This window comes from Enoplosus armatus, chromosome 9 (genome assembly GCF_043641665.1).
Source record: "Enoplosus armatus isolate fEnoArm2 chromosome 9, fEnoArm2.hap1, whole genome shotgun sequence".
Classification (NCBI taxonomy): domain Eukaryota; kingdom Metazoa; phylum Chordata; class Actinopteri; order Centrarchiformes; family Enoplosidae; genus Enoplosus; species Enoplosus armatus.
In genome coordinates, this window is record NC_092188.1 from 2,006,369 (window position 1) to 2,032,517 (window position 26,149).

Consider the following 26,149-nt stretch of genomic DNA (forward strand, 5'->3'; position numbering starts at 1 on the left):
CCTCCTCAGCTAATCCTGCTTGGCTATCCGAACTCTTGAGGGCCTCCTCCTAACACCTGCCATATCCTGAGGTCCTAATCTGGACCAGACGAGGTCACTTGTAAGACTTTACTTATACACACCCGATTGGTCATCCTAGGTCAGCTGATCACTCTCACTGGGACTTGTTTGAATGAAGTTTATTTACAGAGCACTTTATCGCAGAACGTGTCTCAGAGGACTCTAACTGATAAGCAGTCAGCCGCAGCTGAGGACACATGATGCGTCATAAGAAGTTCATATTCTAAAATTCACACATATTACACAGGTTGTTTCTTTTAAGGCGGATTCTGATGTTATTACTCTTCAAATTTGACTGTTTTTAGGCAAAATCCTACATAATTTACTATTGACTGACCCGTAAAGAGGCGTTATATATTTTTTAAAAACATCGGATCTTGGATACAAAGATACAAAGCTGCGGCATCTTTTGTCACAGCGTCAACGCAGCTTAAAGTGAGATGAAGGGTTAATTGGATGTGATTTCTCATTATTACAACATCATTTCCGCAGCATTTAAAGGTTAAAGGATTCACAAAGATGTCTTCTTTGGTGATGTCATTGTGCCACATATTCTGTTCAGACCTGAAATCTTGACCCTTCTTGCAAAATGATTAATAGCCCTACAAGGAAAAAAGGGCCAAGACTCCATTAAAAAGATATTAAGTCCTTGATTGATGAATTAGTGACTCATTTCCGGACTCAGTCATACTGTAGAGATACTGAATGATGAACCCCCAACACCCGCCCCAAAAAATAAACAAAATCATATCACGTAGCATTAATGAATCTAGTTTCTATCCAAAGTCGCCCCTCCCCACCCCTTTGTTCAGCCTCCATTAGTGCAGGGCCAAGACATTGGCATCTGTTTTGGCTGACAGGCCGTCTGCAGCCGAGGAGGGACGTCCCACACTGTCGGCTTCCTCTGTAACCAAGCAAGTCATCCCGAGGCCTCCCAAGAGCCGGCGAGAGCAGAGGTCCATTAACCTCATGGATAAATAATTCCAGTCAGATGTGGAGGAGTGATGGCTGTTTGGGTAGTGATGGGCCAAACGGAAAGAAAAGAAGAAGGACTGATTAGTTTGTTATGAAAAGATGGAAACAATCTTTCTGTAAAGGCGGATTGTTTTTACTTGTCACTAGTCAATAATAGACTTTCTGCAATGTGGATTTTTTTCAGTGTAGTTCAGGTCTACATTAACGATTAATCTGCTCTTTTTTAATCTGCAATTGATGCATCATTGATTCTGTACACGAAAAAGCACTAAAAACAGGGAGTGGGGCTAATTTATTGAAAAATGGGCCGTGAGCATGACTTCTTTGCTCTGTCTTTCTTTTTTTTTATGTTTTGGGTTTACCAACAGATGACCTATAAAGTAAATTTGGACATTTCTCAATGGAGTCCGTGTTTAGTGAGCAGTAAACGAGTCGGTTTCCTCACGTCTCACAGCTCGGTGGGTTAGTGACACGAGAAACGACTGCTGATCTATAATACAACATCTGAGCAGCTGAGGAGCCGTGGAGAGACTGTGGACATGATGTCCCATATGACTGACTGCTGTGTGTGTGTGTGTGTGTGTGCGCATGACATGCTACAATAGGACGTGACATTACACTGTGTTTTGTGTTGGGCAGCAGAGACTCTGCCTGCTACCTCAGTCCTTCTGGGTCCGTATAAAGTACACAGTCATTATCTAGAAAAACACTCAGTTAAACTCGTACATGTAGGAAAAAGTATCTGCACGCTGGTTTAAAATGGACTGGAAACCCGCAACGTTTTGAGCTCATCAGGTCCTCAACAGGCAAATGGCCAGCATGACAAAGGACAAGGAAGAGGAAGAGAGAAGGGATCCCTCCTCCAGGATGGACAGACATGCGATAGATGTTGTAAAGTGCATAAAGTGCAATAAAGACACTCTCAAACACCTCAAAACACCCTCTGTACCATGAAGCCCTGGAAAGACGACAGAAGTTGTTTTGATATTTTGTGCTACAGACGCATTTCGGTTCGGTACCAAAAAGCATAGAGGTTTGATAACCAGCCCGAGAACAGAGAAAGAGATGAACAGCAAGAGAAAGAGGGAGAGAAAATACGATGGGAAAGCTCTGGGAACAGGTCAAGACAGAGAGAGAGAGAGAGAGAGAGAGAGAGAGAGCAGGGCAAAAGAGGACAGAGAGAGCGAGAGAGTGGTGGGAAAGAGAATGGAAAAAAATTAGAGATGGGACGATAAGAGGAAATGGGCAGGGAGACTCACATATGGAGACGTTACAGAAGAGAAGAGATGTTAAGGGCGAAAAACACAGAAGGACGAGTGTGAGACTTTGCACTTCTCTGTGAGAGAGTGAGAGCGGCGTTAAAGGTGGTGGGCTGAGAGATGAGAAGGCGAGAGAGAGACAGAAAGAGGGAGAGAGCAGCAGCAGCGTTTCATGGAGAGCTGGAAACAGAGGTCGGGCGGACAGGCGGGTGGGCGAGCGAGCCAGAGGGGAAGGAAGGGAGGGAGGCGGGGGCGGAGCTTGTCAGCAGCTGCAGCCAGTCAGAGGCCGGCGTCGTGCTCTGCAGGGTGAATCTTACCCTGGCAACACAATAGAGCGAGAGGAGAGGGAGAGAGAGGGGGGGGGCAGGGAGGGAGACAGCGGACAGGTGAACAGATGGCTGACTGACTGAGGGACAAGCTGATCAGTGGACTACAGAGGGGGGGGGTGTGTGTGTGTGTGAGAGAGAGAGAGAGCATGTGAATGTACTGTAATGTAACACTATGTTCACTATGAGAGAGGGAGAGATGCCCATGACTGCACTGCGATGTTCACCAAATATCAGTTGTGTTTACACGAGAGAGAGAGAAGCTAGTGATGTCCAATAAACAATATGGATGTGTGTGTTTGTGGAGCCCGTTTCAGTTTAAGACCTTGAGAGTGAGAACATTATCGTGAAGCGAGGACATATTCGATGACACCGTACCTCCTCAAAAGGCTGTCTGAGGGTCAGCCCAGTGTCTTAAAGGAGTTTAGTCCATATTGGATGATCCCGTACCTCACGATTCATGTCCAGTATCAATGTTTAGTGCCACTTCCTGATTGCCTCCAATCTACAAGAATTTATTAGCCCTGATGGCTCCGATCTGCATAAAATCTGCATCTTGGGGTGTTTATGACATGATTATGGATGGGGGAAAGTATTTTTTGATCAGTTTGCCTCATGTGACCTGCAATACCGACTGTGGCCACTACGCCAAAATCACCTCACAGCCCTGTTCTGTTCCTGGGGGGGTGGTTGCAGTTTACAGGCTAACTTCCTGTTTCAGCTTTGATGTACCAATGAAAACTTGTTAGCAACATTTCAGATGTGCTCCCTTCCAGTTTTAGTCTTTGTTGTTGCCATGTTCCCGAATCTCTCTTGACCAAAACTACGAAAAGCAGACCCAAGTTGTAATAAACAGGATCTATCCTTTAGGTTGTGGTCAGGTTACGAGGGTCAGATAGAGTAAAGGTTAGACGTTTGGTTGTGAGGAGTGACATATTATTGGCATTCCCTAACCCCAACGTTACTGTCTGCACAAGTATTCAAGTACTTTCAGTATTTCTTAGTATTCAAGTGTGTCAGGACATGTGAACGATGCACCAACATGGCTCCTGTGTCATCACAGTTTTGTATGCAGGCTCTTTATCTCTTTGTCTCCTGACAGTCGGGGGCAGGAGGTCCACGCCTCGATCGCATCCTCCACGCAGCCCTCTGTCACATGCCTTCATTGTCATGTTGAGGTTGTTTTATTTTTATTTATTTCATTTCTCCTACGGTTCTTCTGTTCCCTTTTGTTCCCTCTGATTTTTAGGTCAGAACACACGCATATCTGCACGACAACTGCCGCTGCAGAGTGTGTTTTCTATGAACTGTGGACAACAGAGCGCGTGGTGGCGGCGGCTCCCGTGTGTTAAATTTGCATTAAGCTGCAGATCAGAGCGCTGACTTGTTCTGGTGAGACTGAACGGCTGAATCAGGCGACTGTCTCCGTGTTGGAACAAATCTGTCTAATAACCCATTTCTGTGGGTAGATAAAACGCAGCTTTGACACTGCGATAATAATAATGGCTTGGAGTTTTAATGAGATTCATATCAAGGAGCACCATTGTTATTAAAACTGAAAGTCTCTTTACTCTGACATCCATATGGCATCATTACCCTCTTGCCCTCACCTGTTTTGAGGACTTAAGGCTAATTCATCCAAAATTAAAAGAATCTCTGTCTCTGCCTCCTCGGGGTTTTGTCGGGAGCTCTTGCAGGTACGAGTCACCGTCGGCTGCACTTCCGAGGCTGAATTGCAGTCAGTTGAATCATCCTCACTTAGCAGTGATTGTGCGCAGTGGGAGTCATGGAACATGTGCTTATGTTTTAATCAGACCACCACTAGACTGCAGTCACACTTGACACAGCATAATTAATTAAAGGAAATATAGGGTGTGTGAAGTATTGCACATGACCTGAGAGTGCTTTGTTTCTTATGGATAATCTATGAAAAGATACACTATAAAAATTATTTTACATATTTGTCTGTAATTGAGCCCTTAAAGAACCAAACTAGTGTTTTTGTTAGTTTTAAGTACGCATTATGTACACTGTACAGTTTTGCTTACATTTTCAAATGCATACTACATTGTTTTAGATGTTTTTAAATGTATTTTTACTGCCGTTTTAGACGTCCATTGATGCCCATTCAATGAAATGAAGATGAAAATCAATTAGCAGACTGACTTGTGTAGTCTGCCACAAGTAAGCTAAAGCTACACTAATGTAGGAGTGTTTTAGTGTCTTTGAGCTCATTGTTTTGGTTTTGGTCATTTCTAGGAAATTCTCTTGTAATATTCTTCTTCTGCATTGTCGGACTTTTTTCCAGTTTTCAGGACTCAGTTACAGATTGAAACTTGACTTGATAAGATGGAGATTTTTTTGCAGTGTACTACTGTCTATTTCCTTTTGCTGATAGGTTTCAAGGCAAGGGATTTTCTTCTTCTTCTTCTTCTTCTTCTTCTTCCTCTTATGGCACTCAGGGCTAAAGCTTGTATTTGGACCACAGAAGGCTCTCCAGCTCCAGTTTAAGACCCATTTTGCTGCGAGGATCTATCTGCTTGGCTGTGTGGTCAAGGGCCCACCAGGCAAAGCTACTTAACGGAAAATCTCGTTTAGCAGAATCCTCTCAAAATAAGAGCCTCAACCCCCCCCCCCCCCCCCCTCCCTCTTTCTCTTCTCGCCCTTTCCAATGTGTGCTAACACTGAAACAACCTGACTGCCGTTAGCCACGGCGCTAACACCGTCGTGTGCTACCCAACACACCCTTAACCCTTTTTGCTTTGCTCAACCACTTTCCTCAGCTCAAAGCCTCACACCAATTAGTAACACCGTTGATTAGCCGGTGTGCAGAGGTGTGATGCCTCACTGTGTCTTCTGACATGCAGCTCAGGTTTATCACAGTTTCTCGCCCTATAAAAGCGCCACAGGGAGCTACAGCTGATCCTGTATACTTGGTAAAGATGGGGGTGCTTGTTTTCTAATGCCACATCCTTTGATTTCAAAGCTTTCTCCGTTTGAAATTTCGTTTCTTCACCCTTTTAACTTATGACTTCCCAAGAGCACCTGCCGGGTGAGCAAGTGCAGATTCGATGGTTATAACTTGCTTTCACGTGGGCGGTAGATGTTACGAACGTTGACCTCTCAAATCGAGGATTATCAGAGGTTGAGAATGTGTTTTCTGCAAAGCCCTTTTTTTCTACTTCTTGAAGACGATGCTAGGAAAAAAAACCTCCTTGTATGCCTTCGCCAGGGTCAAACTGTTCCATCTGACTTTCACCGCTTCATTTTTATACAATGAACAGCGTGGGAGTCAGCAGATATGGTGCAATCAAGATGGTCATTTGTGTTTGTGTGAAATGAAAATGGCTTGAAAAAACATCAAAGTGGTGATCCCAAAATGTGCATGAAAAATGAAATGTAAATGTTCCTCCTCCTTCTCCTCCTCTGCCCCTCTCTGACCGCTTCAGACGTTGCGAAAGAAAGGCTTTAACGGCTGCAACAGCCCCGAGCCCGACGGCGACGACTCCATCGACCAAAGCCCGCTAAATGAGGACAAGTACCGCAAGACCGAGGACCTGGACAGCCTCTTCAAGCGCTACGGCGTGAGTACCGTCACACTTTTGTCACCTTATCTAACCTACCCTTTCTCTTCTCTTTCTCTATCTACCTCTCGTTCTCTCTGTCTGCCCTCTTCTTCTTCTTTTGTTTGGGGAACGAAGGCTCTGAACAAGAAAGAGCACCGGGACTCTGAGAGCCCAGACCCTGAGGAGCCCTTCTCCCTCACCCCCCGCACTGAGGAGAAATACAAAAAAATTGACGAGGAGTTTGATAAAATGATGCAGAACTATAGGCTGTCAGTGAGTACCGCCCCCCCCCCCCCCTCTGTGTAACCCTGCCCCCTCCCCATGTTGGTACCCTGCTGCCGGAGGTTTTCCGGCTGCTGATGGCGGCCTGACTACTCACAGAGCACTCGCCTTCACCATTCCCCACCCCTTTACCTCCTCCACTTCACCTCTTACCAACAGCACCTCCCCCCACCCACCAAATCACTACCCACAACCCCCTCTGATGGTGTGTGACTGAGCAAGAAAGGGAGGGCAGAGAGGGAAAACTTTAAAACCAGGGCTGCAACTAACGATTACTTTCATTATCAATGAATCTGCAGGTTGTTTTCTCGTTTGATCAGTTAATAGAGACCATAGTCCACCTGCCCTCTTGCTTTAATAATACGGGGACTTTGTGTGAGAAAGAAATCCTTAGAAAAAGCAGCATAACACCAAATAGGGCATTCTTTACTGCGATTATTCACCTGAAGTTGAAGAGCGTCCTCAGGAGTATTATGGCTTTAATACCCTGTTTCTGGTGCCTCTGCGAGTTCAGTAATGTACAAGAATAAACAACAGAAGGAGAGGAGTGCTAACTAGGTCCCTAGTTTTCACAAAAGTTGGCATAGCAACCTGTATCACAAGGGGAAATCATGCTTTATGGTAATAATCAACACGTTTGGAGCATGCCTTTGAGCAGCCGGATTGCTTGGCTTAAAGTACCGGTTGTGTAATACTTAGCAACACTAAAGAAACAGACGTGCAACTGCAGACATGCTGTGTGCACATGGGGAAGTCTGACATTATGCAGGTAACACAGAGAGGGCCAGGGAGCTGTTGCTAACTGGTCGTCATTTACAGTATTACTGAGGTCACTTTGGTCCTAGTGTAGTCCTGTTCCTGCGACTGGATGTGCTCCTGACATTATCCAGGTTCTGCCTCCTGACTGGCGCTCTGCCAGGCTCTTTTACCGCTCGGCTCCTGTGCCAGTTTCTCTGTGATTCATTTTTCCTCCGTGCTCAATAATACCATTAATGTCACTTTAATGAGTAGCGCTCAATTTACAGCCCCTCTTCCTGTCTGCCTGCTCCTCTGATTGGTCACTTGGGATGGGACACAGTCATGCTGAGACGCTGCAGGAGAGTTAGACTGCGCTTATTCCTAAAATCGTACATGAGGTGATGTGTCGGAGAAGTCCGTTTTCTTTTAAAAGCTGGGTCTTATTTTCATAGTTTTGGTCATCTTTTACTTTAATAACTTAATAGTTGTAATCTGGAGACACAATCAAATCAGTTTGACTTTCAGGGACTGCTAGTGTTGTGAAAAGGTATGAAAATAAACATCATATATATGCAGACTCCAAGTGAAATACGTGTCAAAGTAACTGAGACCTTAACAATGAGGTGTTTCAATCAAGTGGAACAACAATAGCTACCACAAAAACTTTGTTGCCAGTCATTAATGTTGTTAGTAATAACGTCACCTCAGAGCAGGCCTAATAGAGAAAACGAGCCTCTGCCGCAGCAGAAGAAGAAAAGAATTCAATCTCGCGTCCCCAGAGAGCTGCAGCTCTTGGCGCTCGCCGATTGGATGCTAGCCTAACGCCGCTAGCGGGTAGCGTCTCCTCCCCCACCACCGCACTGCCCTTCAGTCTCTCAGCCTGCCTGGTTTGCCCAGCACACCTTTCACAGGGCACCAGCAAAGGGAGGCATACATCACCTCCCACCACTCCTCCCCTCAGCATCATAATCCCCAGCATGACAGCTAGGGGCCGGGATATACAAGCTTAATCCCACTTGTACTAAAATACCTCCTGAGGTAGGGAGAGAGTGGCGAGGGAGAACGGGCAGGACACTTGGCGAGACGAGCCCCGAGCTAACGTCTCTGTTCCTGTTACACTGGCGCTGTGGCAGGCGAGGAAAAAAAAGGGAGCTTTTTTTTTTACCGGAGGGTCTCTGGTTTGATCCTTTTCTGGCTCTGAGATTCTGTGTCGGGAAATTGAATAAGAAATAGATTTCCCCTTTTAACAACGAGCTCCGCGGTGCCCTTGAGCAAGGAGCCGAACGTGTTGAATGTCTCCTGCAGAGGCTCAGTGTGAATGTGAAACATGAAACTAAAAATGCTGCTTGAGCTGCACAGTTAATCACATCTAATTTAATTTTCAGATTTGTGGCTTTCACAGTGAATTCTGGCATTTCCTCAGCCGTACTGAAGAATTTAATTTCACTAAAACACAAGAAAAAGAATCAAGATCAAGATTTTTATGTCAAATGTAAGACGGTCGGTGAAGTCATATCTTTTGATTACAATATATATTAATGGTTAGGTCAAGTTAAACACTCACACTGAGATGAATGATGCTGTCATGCAAATGTTCATTTGATTCATTCTCAGATAATTCCCTAATTTGTTTCAGATCTGATGATTATAACTCGCATAACCTTTTTTTCTTCAGGCACAAATTTTACTGTTCAGATTAATGCTTGAAAAGCCTCATTATGGAGTAAATAATCATTATTTCTGCTTCTTTTGTCAATATGACGTCATTATGTACCTGCAGTTTATTTGGAGAAATAAATCGGTAGTACAGTACACATCAGTCAACAGTCAACATTAACCACCTTGAGTACAATATGATCACTTGTTGAGTTGACGCTCATTTCATCGGTGTGTTGAGTGACCCTGAGGCTCATTTTGTCATTTAAAACCAAGAAGGCATCAGAAACTTAAACGGTCTCTTTAATGATTTGTGTGTGGAGCTGCAGATTAAACACGTTTCATTTGAATTATTCACTCTCGTTTCTTTGTTCTTTATTCAAACATTAGGGAAGTTGGAAGGGAATCAAGGTGACGGAGATACATGAGGGAAAGCGGCGACTAAAAGCTAATTTACTGGTCAACTGCTGCGACGTCCAAAGGTCACGCAAACACGTCTCTAATGTCGCCTCTGTGTTCACATCCACAGCTGCTAACAAATAGGATGTGACAATCCTAAAGTTGAAAAAGGAAAAAAAGAAAAGAAAAAAACTTTCAAAGGCCTCCAGGACAAGTGGGGGGAGGGGAGGGAAACTAGGCCACGAGTTCAATTCATTCTGATTTACCCTTGCATCCAGGAAACACACCCTTGTTGAGAACGCAGCTCTGAGGGAAAATAGGTTAGCTTTCTCTCCCCTCTTTTTGTTCTCCTCACGCAGAAGAGGCCTCGAACTTCCTCACATGAGCCTCCGGAAAAGCTCCCAGCTAATTATTTACCCAACAGCTCCCTGTGTTTTTTCTCCTCCGTGTTGAACCTGCAGGATGATGGGCGGGGCCCAATTAACCCTGCTGTCTGCTGTTAAATGCAGTTAGCTGTAAGCAGGGAAGATGTAAATGCACTTGTAATTTGCCAAAAACACGGAATAATGCTCAGTGCAGAGCGGGGTGAGGACACTTTTAAAATTCATATTTAGAGAAGAAGTGAAGAGGTTTGGTCGTCATGTCACCGATCTCCTAGCAACCAGAAGCTGGCACCATCATGGAGGTCCTCTTATGGCCATTACAGATAGAGAAGTACTTTATTTCAAATCATCTGATGTCAACGTGCATCCATCCTGACTGACGACTGAGAATATTTCTAAGTCTCAAATAAAAGTTGGGTTAGGAGAGACAACACTTAGAAATAATGAATCCAAATTACTTAAAGAAAGTTTTGGCAAGCCACCAACCAAACTCTGGACGTGTCTTTTGAGTATTTAATCACAAAATTTCACATTTTACTAATTAACTGTTCAAATACTGCTACTAAAACAGTCAGATTCTGTCTACAAAACGTTGGCATTGGCCCTAAGAAACATCTGTATTTGTAAAATGTGAAAATTCTTCTCGCCATCACTTTGATTCAAAGAGCTAAAGACCTGAATAGTGAATTGCGTTCAGCCCTGTGAAGATAAACCTTCTCTAGTGTTGAATGCTCCGTGTTTACACACCTCCGTCCCCTCTGCACTAACCCCCCCCCCCATCAATCCCTCCATTTATCCATCCCCTCCCTTTCCCCTCTGCTTGGCCGGTGTGCAGTGCTGTTAGCTGCTAACTTCACCACAGCTCTCCTCTTTACTCTCTAACGGGTGAATTTCAGATTTTCTTTGGTTGTACTAGTTGTAGGATGTTTGCTAGCGTCTTTTACTCGGAGCAAAGCAGGTGAATGTGTCTACCAGCAGGAATACTATTCTAGATATATGTAGAGTTTCTAATCGTAAATAAATAATACATTATTATGTATATGGCTTTAGATTAAGCTTTTTGATGAAGTAAATTCCGATTTTCCACATAATTTGGACCAAATGACTTCTCTCCCCCAAACTTCCTACATTATCAGGAAATTACTCAGACATTTTGACCCTTAAAATAAAGTGATCCCAAAGATATGACGGCATCTCCTTCAGCTTTAGTCAGACCTATTTCTCTCTCATCTTTTCACCTTTTTTTTTTGTTCTCTTTTCCCTCCCCTCTCCCTCCAAAATAAAGCAAAAGTTAGAAAACATTGCAGAAGGAAAAGAGGCAGAGATCGAGGGCAGGAAGGTGCCCTCGTCCTCCTCTGCGTTAAACTGGGTCCCAGGCAGTTGGAGTACAGTACAGTGCAGCACTGGCCCATATTCTATATATAGAAGTCCTTCTTTCAGATTGAGTTGGAACAGGGTGAAATGGGTCGGATGGCTGGACAACCCGAAGTCCTTGCCATTGATTTTCCAGGACCCTGGGCTGTCTGGTCTTCTACTTTCGGAGGTCAACTCAGGTGACGAGGTAGCCCATTTAAAAAATAAAAAAGGTGTTGGAAAGTCGTTTCCTCTTGAGACATTTCGGGTGTGTTGGATGAGGCATTGGGCCTCGCAGCAGCACAACATGTTGAGGTACATTTTATGAAGTATTTAACATGGAGGGTGATTTCAGACACAGTGGGATATTTGCTAATGTTCCCGGTGATGAGCACATGTCAGTGGGGGTGGTGGGATGGAGCTGGAACGTGACGTGCACGCTATGAAATGTCACCAATAACCCGCTGCTGCGACGAGAGTTTTAACCTGGCATGAGACGTGAAAGGCGACACAGCTTTTTGGCCTTTTCACCAAGTCACCTTGCATGCTAAAACTGAGCGTGTGTGTGTGTGAGTGTGAGTGTGTGTGTGTTAGAGAGAGATCTGATGTGTGTTTGCCTGAAGAGTTAATTTCCAAAACACTCTTTTTACATTTTTACTTTAAAGGACTATTTAAAGTAAGGACTTCCAGTGTTTTTGCATATTTTATTCCATTGAATACAAATTGTAAATACTACCAAACTCTGCCTGGAAAGTAGGAAATCAACCTGGAACGTTTTTATTTTCTTTGAAAAATGGTCAGTAATGATTATAAAGTAGTCAAACGGTCAAAGATGTTCTTTAAAGAACAGAAAAAACAAAGCTGAACTTATTTCCAATGTTTTCTAAAATCAGTTTTCATTATTTTATTCTAACCTGCCTTTAGTCTTTTTAGTTTCAAGGAACCGATTCTAGAAAGAAACAAGTTGATTCCTGTTGATAAGGATTTTATATATTATATAATATTATAACCCAAATCACTCAATAAGCTGGAGATTTTTGCAGTTTGACGTTTTATTTATTTAAATCATTTAGCGAGAGGAAAGGTTAGAGTTTTTAAATAAAACTATTTGTCAGTAATTTCAAATTAAACTTTGTCCATTTTTGATATACATATTTCAACAGATTTAGATTTAATTACCATTTATAGTTTTTGAAGACACATTAAGAGACAGAAATGGGCAGATATGATGGAGATTTTGACTCTATATCACATCATTAGTGTCTTCTATAATTCTATAATAACTCGTCTGTTTTGGAAAGACTCTGTGCTGTGATTGGTTGTGTCGGTGTGTTTTTCACCTGCGGGCTCGTTTGCGCTGCTGCAGATCACTAACTGATCACCAGTCCATCATATATATATATACTGTATTTGTGTGTGTGTGTGTGGGGAGGCCACAGTCTCAGCCCCGCCTTCTTCCTGTCTCTCCACCAGTCTACAGTCCCACAGCCCACCTTCTCCATGCCAGTCACCGTGCCAGTATCCAATCAGAACGCAGCAGCAGCGGCAGCCCTCCAGTTCAGCAACAACCCCAGCGGCGCCCTGGTCACCACCACCTCCTTTGTCACCTCCACCCTCACAGACCCCCGCCTCCTTTCGCCACAGCAGCCAGCTCTGCAGAGGAACACCGTGTCGCCAGGGTTACCACAGCGACCAGCCAGTGCAGGTAGGAGACGCAGCTGGACTGTCTCTGTGCAGCTCCACATGTTCGTGTAAATCAATCATTCGTGGCATTTTCATAGAAATAAAGTTTCAACGCTCTCAGCTGCCAATTGATCCGTCCAGTATATCACAGCTTTGTGCATTTGCTGTTTTAAATGCCAAGTGATCTGAAAAATCCTCCCGACGCTCAGCAACTGATGACTTTTGTTTTTACTGAAAGCAGCGACGGCAGTTTGAAATGAATTGAAGAAGAAGAAAAAAAAAAAAGACAAAAACTCAAAACTTCTACAAAAGAAGATTGAAGGAAAAAGACTTCAGAGTGCCGCCCACACTGTTTGACTGACAGATGTTCTGTTGCAGTGCAGAAGCAGCAAAACGGAGACAATACTGGCATCACATGCCTGCATGTACACTGAAGGCACTTTCTTAGCTGTTCCTCCAGTTCACACCGGCCACAAAGAGATCAGTGTGAGAGTCTGTCCCCCATCACTCACACTGAAAGCGCTTCAGAAAGAGATCTCTTGGCGGCCAGTATTGACAGGAGGAGCAACGGAGAGAAAACCCAGTAACATTAAGCTGCTAGTATTATCAGTAAACTGTTGGCAAACAAAGATTACAGCGTATTACATTCAGAGGTAAAACAAATCATGTAAACAGCAGACAGACTCCTTTTGACAAAAGAGTCTCGTAACGTAGTTGTACCTGACTGGGTTTGACAGAAATCTATTCACAAACGCACAGTTTTGAGGATTTTATTATAATTTGATAATAAATAAAGTTTCCTCTTGTTGCTGTATGGTAGCTTTTTGGAGATGTACATTTAGAACTTCAACAGATTTTTAACTTTCAGATGATAAGATTGAATCTCTCAGTCACGCTTATCCTAGCGTATACAACATACCATATCTTACACATCGCACGCTCGATCACAATGATCCCTCAGTCTGAGTAAACAGAGGACTGTAAAGTCTCTACATGGCCACTGCACACTCTGCTGTAAACGCCGGTCATATGGCGTTGAATGCTAATCAGCAGCATCTGTCAGCCCTCCATGTTGTGTGTCTGTGACTCAGATCCCGGGTTTAAACTTGTGACTGCTGTTCCTCTGCGTCGCTGTGTACTTTTTGAACGGTTCGTCGTCGTGGTTTTTCCAAACTGTTCCTTTTTGTGCATCGATCAGAAAAGAAATCCAGTTATTTAATATGTCGGTCAGTTGTGAGATCAATCTTCCGAACAGGTTAAAGCGCTGATTGCCAAACGTCTCTCATAGCTGGAAGGATTTGAGCCGCTTTTATAGACATGGTTGTCATGGTGACTTAAAGACCTTTTTCATAAAGTGTAATAGGTGCCATGTTTCTCCCCTCAGTATGTAGACGCAGAGTTTATGTAACAACGGTGTTTTATAGTCTACGAGCAGCAAACTGACCAAAGAAGTGAGTGTGTGTTTGTGTATTGATGTCCAGTCTCTGCTACCTGTCAGTGTGAGTAACTCCTGTTTGCTCAAATAAATGCACACCGCCTTATAATGACAGAGATCCATCACTTCCTTGACTGAGGCTGGTACGCTCCCGTGTGCTGCCTCTGTGTGGCAAACCAATCCTTCACCCTCTGACTAAAAGGATTTGTGCCCCATTTTTGCGTCTCAGACAAGGTTACTTATCAAGCTTTGTTCCGACCAGCGTAATCTCATTGTAAGTCAGAATTAGGTGATGTAACGCGCAACAAATGCATTACAGCATCTTTCATAACATGCCGTTCTCCGAGGCAGGAGGGTTTCACATAGCAGTAATGGACGCCCCCCTCCCTCCTCCCTCCCTCCTCCTCCTCCTCAGAACCTCAGCCGTGCAAATACTCTGCTGTACCCTGCTATGCATCCCACATTACCAGAGATGTATTGGGTTCATCGTGTTTGCTTATTGGTGTTTTTCCACGCGTCCATCCAGCCAGATATTTTTCAGTCGCCCCGAACGACCTCGAGTTTCTGCCTTTCTAAAGAGTGTTTGAGCCAAAACCTGAATCTGTGCCACAACAGGGAACCTAAGTGAAGAAAAATGTTTGCTAGAATGAAGATAAAGGTATAAATACACATTGTACCGTAAAGATATGTTTGTCTGCTGTTTAGGGACAGAGCACATTCATCTACATGGACATTTTAAAGCGGGAGCAATTCATTTTTATGTATTTTGGGCTGTTTTGGGGGGGCTGCAGAGTAAGCTGTAAACACACTGACTGAACCAAAACAGTAAAGTTGTGGGCCAGTAAACCGAAACAATGAACTGGACGCCGCTGAGTCTGTGATGATTCTCTTCTAATGTAAAAATGTTGATTAATGCAGCTTTAAAAAAGGTTAGCGGAAATGTAGCGGGTTTAGCTCATCAGCTGATTTGCACCCAGTATCATGGGCTTATTAATGCAGCATTGGCTACCAGCTGACTCGTAACATCCAATCACATTCATACGATTACGACATTACGAGGCGGCCTGTATAAACTTTGCTGATTCATAATGCAGCGTCCTCCCGATGCGATTGAAGCTTTGGTGTTAGCGTCTTGCTAAGCTCCAGTGTTCCTGTATGTTTACAGCTACCTTTGGTCCTGTACTGTTATGGATTAGTTCTCCCAGCAGAGAGTGGAGCCATTTGAGACGAAGCTAACTGTGAGACCGCTGGCTTTAACATGTCCGTGTCTCTGGCCGAAAGGTCTCAGTTCCAACACAACAACAAAAACACACCATACACATGAAGTCCTGAGAGGAATAAGGGAAAAGATGGAAGTCTGTGACATTACTTTATCTTGATGATCTTAAGTGCTAAACACACACAGTTAATTGATTGGCAGTTATTTTTACTGTTATTTCCAATAAATATCAAATCACTCTTGTATTTATTAAACAGGTGGCAATTTAACCTTTTTTTTTTTTCTTCCACAATTTAAAATGAGTCCCCGAATACGACACAAGCACCATTGAGAAGTGGTGAAACCGGCACTTGGAAATTAGCCGTTAATGCAGAATTGAAACCAATTATGGTCCTTCATGGAGTGAAGTGAGTGTCGATAGCAGAAGCACTTTTTTAATGACACTCTTGATTAAATGATTTTTTTTTTTTCAAAGTGGGATATGCAGCGTTTTAGATTACTGCTGTTCAGATTAACGGTTTGATATGAAATAATCTTTATATTTAAAGGTCTTGGTGTGATTTTCTGTCCTAGGTGCTCTGTTAGGAGGAGATCTGGGGAATTCAAACGGAGCGTGCCCGAGTCCAGTCCGTGAGTAGTCTTTATTTTCCTTCTCTCTACGTTTTTTTGTACTCAAACACACACACACACACACACCCTGCAGTATGTCATCCCCATTCTGTATTTTAGCTGGACTTTATAAAAGGGAAATGATGCTTCGGTCTGACTCACAGAGACAGAGCGACGCAGAATATTCCTTGTGTGGCAACAGGCGGTCACGTGTGCACAGCTCACGCTCTGACTCAAACACAGTCAACACACACCAGCACGAAAACACCTGTCGACTGGCGACAGCTGAAGGTCGCAGTACGAGCTGCTTGTAAACAGTCCAAAGAACAGAATGGGTTTCAGGTTGTAGGAGAAAAACAGGAGCAGAGGGTTTGAAAAGGGGGGACAGAAACGGACAGAAAATGACATAAAAAGGCTTCTGAAGCTCCTCCGCTGTTTTCGCGTTGGTGCTGTTTGTGACTCGGAAACCAGAACTCAGTGGAACATCTTAAAGGTTTGACAGTGTTTCTGACCTGGTCTGGTGTCAGCAGGAACAGATACCTGAAAGGGAGCTGAACATTTCGTTCCCGTCACCAGTTCAACCCGTGAAATCCAGTCCAAGACCTGCTTTACTGATTGAAGCGACTTTCTTTTTGACTCAAATTCCAACGTCAGGATGAGTTTACTATTGAGGCACTTGATGACTGACATCTTGGACTCCAACATGCTTAAGAACAAATTCATCACTGAATTTCGTTCCAGATACTTTCAGTTTAACGTGCTGAAATTGTGTTACGTGTTGACAAATGACATTTGGAGACGTCAAAAGCAGCCAGAGACAAATGTTCACAGACCTCACTGTGGACAAACCTTTGTTGGGAGAAACTTTATTGGTAGAAAATATGGATTTTTGTGATATGACTGAACTGTCCCTTTTCAAGATAAAGAAAAAAATTAGAGCCAATATCAGCAGCTTAAAACAAGCCTCTGATGAATTACTCATTGCTAACTGTTAGCTGATTTCTGTTCGGGAAGAGCGGTTATTTAGTTCAGGTTCTAAGAGTTTTTATTTCTGAAAGTCGGCTTACAGCAAACCGCTCGGCTACGTCCGTCTTTGTGGCCGTTTTTCATGGATGTAGCCGGGTATCTGTGTAAGAAGACGACGACTCTGAGCAGATGAAAGATGTGAGTGCGATTCAGTCAGTCGCATGTTGAACTGGAAACCAGCAGACAGATATTGGAGTCAGTTTTTACTGTAACGACGGTACCACAGAGAAGAATCCTGGGATCCTGAGCTTCCCGTCTTCACCCATCTCTCCATCTACACCCCCCCCCCCTCCCTCCCCCTTTCATCCTGTCTCTCTCAGCTGTTCCCACTCGTCTTCTCTCTGGAATTATCTACCCCCCACCCCCCCTCACCCAACTGTCCCTTGTCTTGGCACAGGACTCTCCTCAGAGGTGACTTTGACACTGGCCAGAGCTCTCCCCTTAAATCCCATTAGCCGGGACAGATACTGCCAGCCAGCCCGTAGTAATAGATATGGTGGGAAGGTGTTTTTTTTTCTTTCTATATTCGCTTGATAAACGCATTGTCTCAGTGTGAGGTGGGCCAGAAGAATCAATACATTTATATTAACTTCCCTGCACTGTATCAGAGGAATATACCAAAGGCAAGTTTCAATATTGATATTAGAGTTTCAGGACTATTAATGAAAAGAGTATATATACGTTCTATTAAACTGTGCTCTTAAAAGTTGCCCTCGATCAATGCAAGTGTTGTTGAAACACCAGTTTTGTGTTTGCGCATTAGTAAAGCGTCGTAATATTACAAGATCAACTACTTTTGGAACATGATATCATAATACAGTCGCAGTATAAAGTATAAATAGAAAAGTAAACACAAAGTTCATTTGTTTTCAGTCTGTTGGTAGTTTTCCAGCTTTCTGTGTTGATCTTGACAACATCTGTGTCTGATCAAATAATATATGTCGATTTGAAAACGCTCAGCAGGTGTGGTTAACTTGGTAAAATACATTTAGAGCTTACAGTTCCAACAGGCATATTTCATCAAATATCATTTTTATTCTTGTAAAATAAGAATTAAGAAGGTGTTGCACTCTAAATAATCCCACCAGGTTGAATTCTTGGTCTGCTGTGGCTGAATGTCACCTGCACCTTCTTCCCAAAACGCAGCTCAGGTGACCTGACCCCCCCCCCCCCCTTATCTCCACCTCTTCCTCGTTGCTCCCCATTTCTCTCCTTTCCTGTCCCTCCTCTTTCTCTTCCTCCTTCCTGTTTTCTCTATTCCCATTCTTTCCAACTTTCTTCTTCTCTAGTTTCTTGTCCATATGTCTCCTTCTCCTCTTTGCTGTCCACTTCTCTAGCCGTCTTCTTTCATACCTTCGTCTCTTCCCTCTCCCCTCTTTCTTTACTGCGCCCTCCTCTTCTTCCTCCTCTCTGTCCTTCATCTCTTCCACTTCCCTTCCTTCTCAACCTTTTTCTCCTATCTTCTCCTTTCCTCTGCTGCCCTCCCCTCCTCTCTTCTTCACTCTCCTCCTCCTCCTCCTCTCTTGGTCGTTCTCAGCTGTTGTCCAGGGACTCGGGGCTCCGGGAATGTCACCATTGACGTCACCCGGCATTCCTCACATTCCCACGCCCGGCCTGGCGTAATAGGAGACCTCACACACACACACTCACACAGTGTTACGAGACAGCCATCTCACAGTTTGACGAGGGGTCCGTGGCCCAATAAACATATAATATTTTTAACAAAGTTAGAATTAAAGAGAAGACAGTTTCACCATTCTTTTAGTAGTTTAGTTCAACACTTCGTCTTGTAGGTTTTAGTGTTAAATACAAATACTACAATCTGTTAAATGGAAAAAAAAGAGGCAGATATTTTCTTTTTCCTACATAAAATAAAGTTGAGAACGTCCTCCTTGAATAGTTGGAGTAACCGTCTCCAAACAGCCCGAAGTTATTAAGGTATTTGACAGTTTTGGAGAAGGGTCAGTTCACCCAAACTCCAAAAAGAAAAAAGATAATCCGTTGTATTGGGGTGGAGGCAGAAATGTCAGCAGATAAAACCAAAACCATCTGCTTTGCTGGATACGACTAAAGGTAACTGAGAAAATGTGTTGTTTTTTTAATGCAATTTCGGTGAAGCGGCGCTTTAAGACGGACACTTATATGCCTGTCAGCATTTTCAGATCCTCACATTTCTGTGTCATAATATATTTTCCCACAATTTATCGTTTCACCCTTAAATCTGCACACTTACTTTCAAACAAGAATGCATCTGGGGTCTAGTAAAAATGACTTTAGGGAACATAGAAACCCCCACAAAATTCCAGTGAAACCATTACTAGTGCAATATAGTGTAAACACACACACACACACACACACACACACACACACACACACACACAAATATGCCAGTACTCCAGACTGTTTCTATATGGGGATTTGGTGTTGGCTTGAGGGCACCTGCTCTTCAGTCTCGCACACACACACACACACACAGAAACTCACTTCACGCTCTTTGTGTTTCTGTGTGTATATATATATATGTGTGTGTGTGTGTGTGTGTGTGTGTGTGTGTGTGTGTAGCTCTCATAACTCAGGGTCACCACAGTGCCGCCACCCTCTTCCTTCATCCACAAACATGAACACAACGCGACCAGCAGCAGATTCCCGTCAGTCAGTGACGCACACATGTGTTCAGCGCATGTTACACACCCTTTGTCGTTCCCTACCTCCTCCTCCTCCTCCTCCTCTTCTCCACCTCCTTTCTTTCATTTCCTACCACCTTTCCCTCCTCCCCTTTTCCTACCTCTTGTCTTGTTCCCTATTCCTTCCTCCTACCTCTTGTCCTCCCTTTCTAACTCTCCATCCCCAAGTCATTCCCTACCTCCCTTTTCTTTTTCTTTCCTCAACCTCTCCTCTTCTGTCTTTCCACACCTCCTTCCCCTTTTCTGTGCCTCCACAGTCATTCTCTGATTGTTTTCTTCCTACATCCTTCTCTCCTTTTATTACTCCCTACCTCCAACCTCTCCCTCCATCCGTATCTTCTTCCCTTTTTCTTCCTTTTTTTTTACCTCCTTCCATTTTTCCTGACCTTCCCTCCCTCTTCTGTCCCCCCCCCCCACCTCCTCTCTTGTTCTCTACCTCTTCTTTTCCTTTCCTTCCTCCACTCCCTCATTTCCTTACCTCACCCTTCCCTCCCCACCTCCTCTCTTGTTCCCTAACTGCTGCTGTTTAAATCTTTTGCAAATCAAATTAATTTTATTTCCATCTGACCAGTAGTTTACAGTCAACTCTTATCTCCCCCCCCCACCCCCCCACCCCCACTGAGCTCTTAGAGAGGTAGTTTTCATTTGTTGTTGTTGTCAGGTTTAGTTCATGGGTTGTGTGTGTCTGTGTCTCCCAGGAGTGTGTGTGACTGAGATGAAACAGAGTCACATGCCGCTGTCGTCTGGAGGCGGCGTCATGGCGAACTGCTATCTGCTATCACACACACACACCCTGACTCTGCCAGTCCAAGGGGAATACAGCCTGTGTGTGTGTGTGTGTGTGTGTGTGTGTGTGTGTGTGTGTGTGTGTGTGTGTGTGTGTGTGTGTGTGTGTGTGTGTGTGTGTGTGTGTGTGTGTGTGTGGTGTGTGTGTGTGTGTGTGTGTGTGTGTCAGGGCTGGGAAACTCCCTGCTGTCCCCCTTTTATACACACTGAGACTGACTGAGACTGTTTTAGTCGAGTTCTTCATTTGACCCCAGCAGCACGAACAGGCTGCTGTCTGCTGGAGTCTTGTTGTCATGACACCCAGACCCCCCCCCCCCCCATCTCCTACAGCTTTATTGAACAATCTATAAGAAATACAAATATATTAGTCCAGGAACCATTAAAACTTATCACACAGGAGAAGATTATTTAGTTTTATAGCATAAAGAATAAAAGATCTAAACATGGAAAAGAAACCTAAAAATAGGAACAAAAAAGGCAGAAAGATTTCCGTAATATCCCTTTAAAGCAGGGTTGACATCAAAAGTGTGTCACGCATCAGGTAGTGTTGTTTCTTACAGAGTAACTGTTGCGTTGCAGCGAAGTCAGTTTGGAATGTGACCAGTTGCACAGTGTCAAAGGAGGGAGCGTTCAACAGACGTGATGTTCAGTCATGTTGCCTGTCACGTTGCTGGAATGCAGCCGTGAGAAAGAAACAGAAAAGTACTGCACACTGCAAAAAAAAGTCATCTCTTTCTGTTAATGGATAAGTCTGGTGATATTCTAGATTTTCCTTATTGTTGAGAAAACATCAAAACCAGAAGATAGTCCCCAACAAATGCACTGTTTCCTCCTGTTAAAGTTTGCTAAAAAAGTCTTGAGTCAGAAAGTCTTGCGGTCTTTTCATGAGGTTTTTGAATCACCAGCCGTATCCTTTAAATCCTAAAAGTCTTATTTTCTTATAAAAAGTAAAAAAGAAAAAAAAATCTTAACACTGCAGTGACATCATTTCAACCTCTTTCTATACACATTTCTAGTATATTCTCAAAACAAATTGGTTTAGATTGGAAGTATGTTTTTTAAACACAATGCTAAGGGGCAAGAAGGCCAAAAACTTCAAATCTTGAGAAAGAAAAGTTCTGCAGCTTCAAGTCTCATCAGGGAAAAATGTTTGTCAAAAGCAAACCTCAGAGCTTATAATTACATGCAGTTATGCAGGTACACACATGGTCCAAACAGGCTCCAATAATTGTGATATATTGTAAGCATGTTGAAATAATATCACTGCATTGGAAAATGTTTCACTTGTTTTTTTTAGGGCTCAATAATAGTAAAAAACTGACTGACTAAGAAGGATATTTTTTGTAGTGTAAGATGGAAAGAGTCCAGGGACATTTGTGTGTGTTTTTCACCGAGCGCTGCGACGGCTGAAACAAAAGAGGAACGGCGTCGAGAGAGAGAGAGTGGAAATAAAATAGTTCTGGAGAGAGAGTGACACGGTTTTGATGTGGAGGAGCTGCCGGAAAATCAGAGCGCCGCCAAAAAACACTGTTTGAGCTGCAGAAAGGATGAGGAGCATGTGGTGCGACAGAGCGATCCAACTCGCTAATGAGAACACACACAGGCAGACGGCAACACACACACACACACACACACACACACACACACACACACACACAAAGAGCTGAACACACACACCCAGGCAGACAAGCACAGGCAGAGTTCACAGGTAGATACAGATACTAAAAACATCCGAACACACGACCTCCTCCATCCCTCCCCCTTCACTAAATCTCTCTCTCTCTCTCTCTTTATGTGTCTCTCCAGCTAATGGCTACATCAGTGCCAGGGCCTCCCCAGGCCTCCTCTCCGTATCCAACGGCAACAGCCTGGGGAAAGTAGTCCCGGCTAAGTCTCCGCCTCCGCCCAGCCCTCAGATGGTCAACAGCCGCAAGCCGGACCTGAGGGTCATCACCTCGCAGGGCGGCAAGAGCCTCATGCAGCTGGTGAGGAGAACACAACTACGGCAGCCACACGGGGACAAATGATGAGTCCAAACTCACAGAGGACGGGACAAGAAATGCACTCAGAGCTGAATGTGAACAGTACTTTAACACAGAATTAGTCAAGGTTAAGTAGCTTCTGGCGAACGACTTCTAATGAAGCAGCAGAAGGAGTGAAGTATTTTTATTGGTGGAAGGGGGGCTCCAGTCGAACCAGCCATGGTTAAAAAAAAAAAGAATAATTACTTGCCTATATATTATAATTATTTTGGAAGTTTTTAAGTGGCATGGAATTGTCACATTCAACTCTCTGCACAGGGAAAACACACGAGAATTGTAAATCTTCTTATTCTTAATCAGAATGAAATTGGGGTTTGAAATGTTCAGAATCTTTCGGCACGAGTCGTCGTGCAGCAGGATGATTCTCCGCCTCCTCGGGTCCTTATGCTGGCAGCTGTCCTGGGGGGCATCCTCTGTTGCATCATGGAACGTATCTCTGACCGCCTCCGATTTTAGCCTTTAGTAAAGGACGTAAACGCTTTCTTTAATTAAACTTGCCCGCAAAAGGAGTGCACAACAGTTTAAGGCCATTGATTATGTTATTGATGAAATCTCGAAAGTTCACCCACTAATGATCAGCTGGCATTCAGTTGAAACAAGCAAGTTAGGACACGTTTGTGCAGGTAGAGTCTGAAAATGAGGAGAAGAATCTGAAAATCTGCATCCCAGTCGTACTGCTTAAATTATTAATACTAGTTTCTCTTAATCTTTCTCCAGATTTGAAACATTTCGATTTCAGCAGCCTTTTAAACAAAAGGAAGTCAGGTTCTCCGGCCATATATAAATATATATCGCTGGTTAATTTGGATCTCAGAAGTATTCTATCCATAAACAAATCATAGGCTGACTTCTTGCGGATCTTTAAAAACATTTCACATCTAAATGTCGTACAGATGATGAATATTCCTCCTTTCTGTTGTGCAATTCAACATCTGGATCCAATCGTTCCCCTTCAGTCAGCCATCGATCAGTTTGGCTGCATTTCGACTTCAGAGTCGAGGAGTTCAACTTGCGAGTCGACTGGAAGACTGCTGGAAAAGCAGAGGCCCCGTTTTCAGTATCACTATAAACATACTGTCAACTAGACTTCTCGACTTTAGATTCAGTTCTTTTTAATGTGTGTTCATATCTTCCTGCAGTTAGCCGTTTTAGAAACGTAACCGTCCTCTGTTTTTTACCCCCCCCCCCCCCCCCCCCCCCTCCTCCCCCCTCCACCCGCTGTGCAGACAGAGGAAGAGCTGGAGTTGGTGAGTGAGGTGAATAGACTTCTAGACTTTTAGCCTGGTGGATGTGGTGTCGAACTCTGTGTGATCTCACCGAGCATGAGTGTGACACCGTCAGCAAACGCATTCCCATCAGGGTCGGCTCCGGTGGCACCGGTGCTGAGGAGCAGTTAGAGCGTCAGAGCACCCGGTGAACTCAGAGCATCGGAGCAACGGACACACTGCGGACACATCGCCTGGTTGCACTGGCTCCTGGGAGATTTGGACCGTAGCGCTCAGGGTTCACTACAAGGTTCAGGTTCTATTAGGTTTCCCTCACGGGGGGATGTTTTCATTTCAAGCCCCCCTGACTTGACACTCGACTCCCAAAAAGACTTGAGCTTCAAAGTTTCTACCTGTTAAAATCCCCAAACAATACAGAATAAATATTATAAATATTAAAATAAATAGTTTGCATACTGAATTATTAGGACTTTGCATTCAAAGACTCAGTTATGCAGAAAAACACTATTAATACAGTTTTAAAAAGAGAAGTAGAGCTTAAAGTGACATTTGTGCAAAGAGGGAACACTGAGGGAACACTGAGGGAACACTGAGGGAACCGGAGCAACCAGCTGACTCTCCGCTCTGTGTGAAAGCTGCTCAGCATGTGCATGTTTGGTTTCATCTGAGTGTCGATGCTCTGAGGATCAGACAGAAGAAAGATCGCAAAGTCTCCAACCTGGAACAGTGACGGCCATGTTAGAGTCCACCACGCTGACCCCTTCAGTCCCAAACACACACACACACACACACACACACACACACACACACACGCATGCTGACATGTGTTCATGCATATTTCTCTGCATAAATATACACACACACACCTCAGAACAAACACACACCTCACACTGTGTATTCATTCCTCGCATTCCTCTCTGCAAACATTGACACACATACAGTTTCAATACAAACACATTGTCACACACACACACACACACTCGTCTCTCCACTGTCATCCCTGTCGATGCATGCGTTCCTGTCAGCATGATTCTCCGGCACAGCGATGCCTCTCATAACACCTTCCACCGTGGCGCTACATAACGCGAGCGCACGGCCCTGGCGACAGCGTTGCCGTGCCAACGCCACCTTGAGATGCGAGACACTTCTCATCTTGCACGCAGATGTTAAAGTGTCACAGAAAAGTTAAACGCCTCAGAGAGAACTGAGGTGCTTGGATTTTCTCACAGGGGGCAGGAACGCTGCCGTGTGTGGCACGATGAATAAAGCATCTTCACTGCGCTGCACGGGCAGAGTGGAGTGACGGAACTGTTTATTATGCCAGACTTTAGTTATTAGTGCTCTGTTGGATTTGTTTTAGAATATTTTCCTTTATTTAGTCTGCCAGTAAAACTTCAAATGTGGCACGAAAACTGAGGGTTGAAAGTTAATTAGAGTTGCTGCACTTCATAAAGCAGAGGGTGCAATTAAATGACAGGAGAATGTATTTGTTTTTTATCCCAAGTAGAAGTAGAACAAGCTGCGTTTATAGTGAAATATTTCAGTAGTAACGGTGTAATTAAATTGTTCTCAGTCACATTACAACATCTCTGCATCCACTCTGCTGTACAGTGGAAAGCACATGCTAACTATTATCATTATTGCTGTTGAAAATGGATGAAGTCATGTGCCGTGAACTCTCAGCCCATATAAGGAGAAAAAGACACGATTCGTAGTGGAACCGGACCAGGTTTTCTCTCAACGCGGAGCCACAACACTGGATCCAAAGATCCAAGATAGAAAGGCTTTGGCTGTAAATTTGGTTGTACAGACTTTTCAAATCCTGTTGTATATAAACCAGAATTCTTTAACATGTTGACCCCAAAACCTTTCAGATACAACACACCAGTGCCAGACTACCATTGAAAAATGGCCAAAAAAAGAGTTTTAGCATGACATTAACTACACTGTACACAGAGGAGATGCAGATAATTGTACTGAGAGAGACTTTTTTACATCATTACTTTAGACACATTTTTATTATTATTATCATTATTTATCAAATTCTTCAAATTGGACTAGACCCCCTAGAACCACCCCCTGGCCCCCTGAAGGGCCCCAGACCCCATTTTTAGAACCACAGTATCAGTGATCACCTCTTCCACTTCCCTCCAGCATCTCAATGTTCAACTTCCTCCGTCTATCTTTCTGTCTTCCCAGAATGCTCAGCGGCTAGGTGGCTCCCAGGTGGCGCAGCCGCTCACCACACCGGTGGTCTCCGTGGCAACACCCAGTCTCCTAGCGCCCTTCTCCGGCATGCAGACGGCCTACAACACTGGTAAGACGGCGAGGGCAGCGCTGCCTCCCTGAAGCCAGACAGGACATGTTAGCAGCTCAAACTGAATCTGTCGGTTCACATCAGGGCAGGAAGAGGACACTACGTCCACCAAGACTGAATGAGAC

General features: G+C 44.0%; 1 protein-coding gene across 1 annotated transcript in view; it reads left to right on the forward strand.

The window, feature by feature from the left end:
• Positions 1 to 26,149, forward strand: part of mef2d (myocyte enhancer factor 2d) — an 81,909-nt gene that overhangs the window by 46,570 nt on the left and 9,190 nt on the right. Inside the window, exons 4-9 of the mRNA XM_070911349.1 lie at positions 6,070 to 6,204; positions 12,471 to 12,702; positions 15,908 to 15,964; positions 22,246 to 22,424; positions 23,708 to 23,737; positions 25,907 to 26,024. Coding sequence (XP_070767450.1) covers positions 6,070 to 6,204; positions 12,471 to 12,702; positions 15,908 to 15,964; positions 22,246 to 22,424; positions 23,708 to 23,737; positions 25,907 to 26,024 — 751 coding nt within the window. The remainder of the gene's footprint in view (positions 1 to 6,069; positions 6,205 to 12,470; positions 12,703 to 15,907; positions 15,965 to 22,245; positions 22,425 to 23,707; positions 23,738 to 25,906; positions 26,025 to 26,149) is intronic.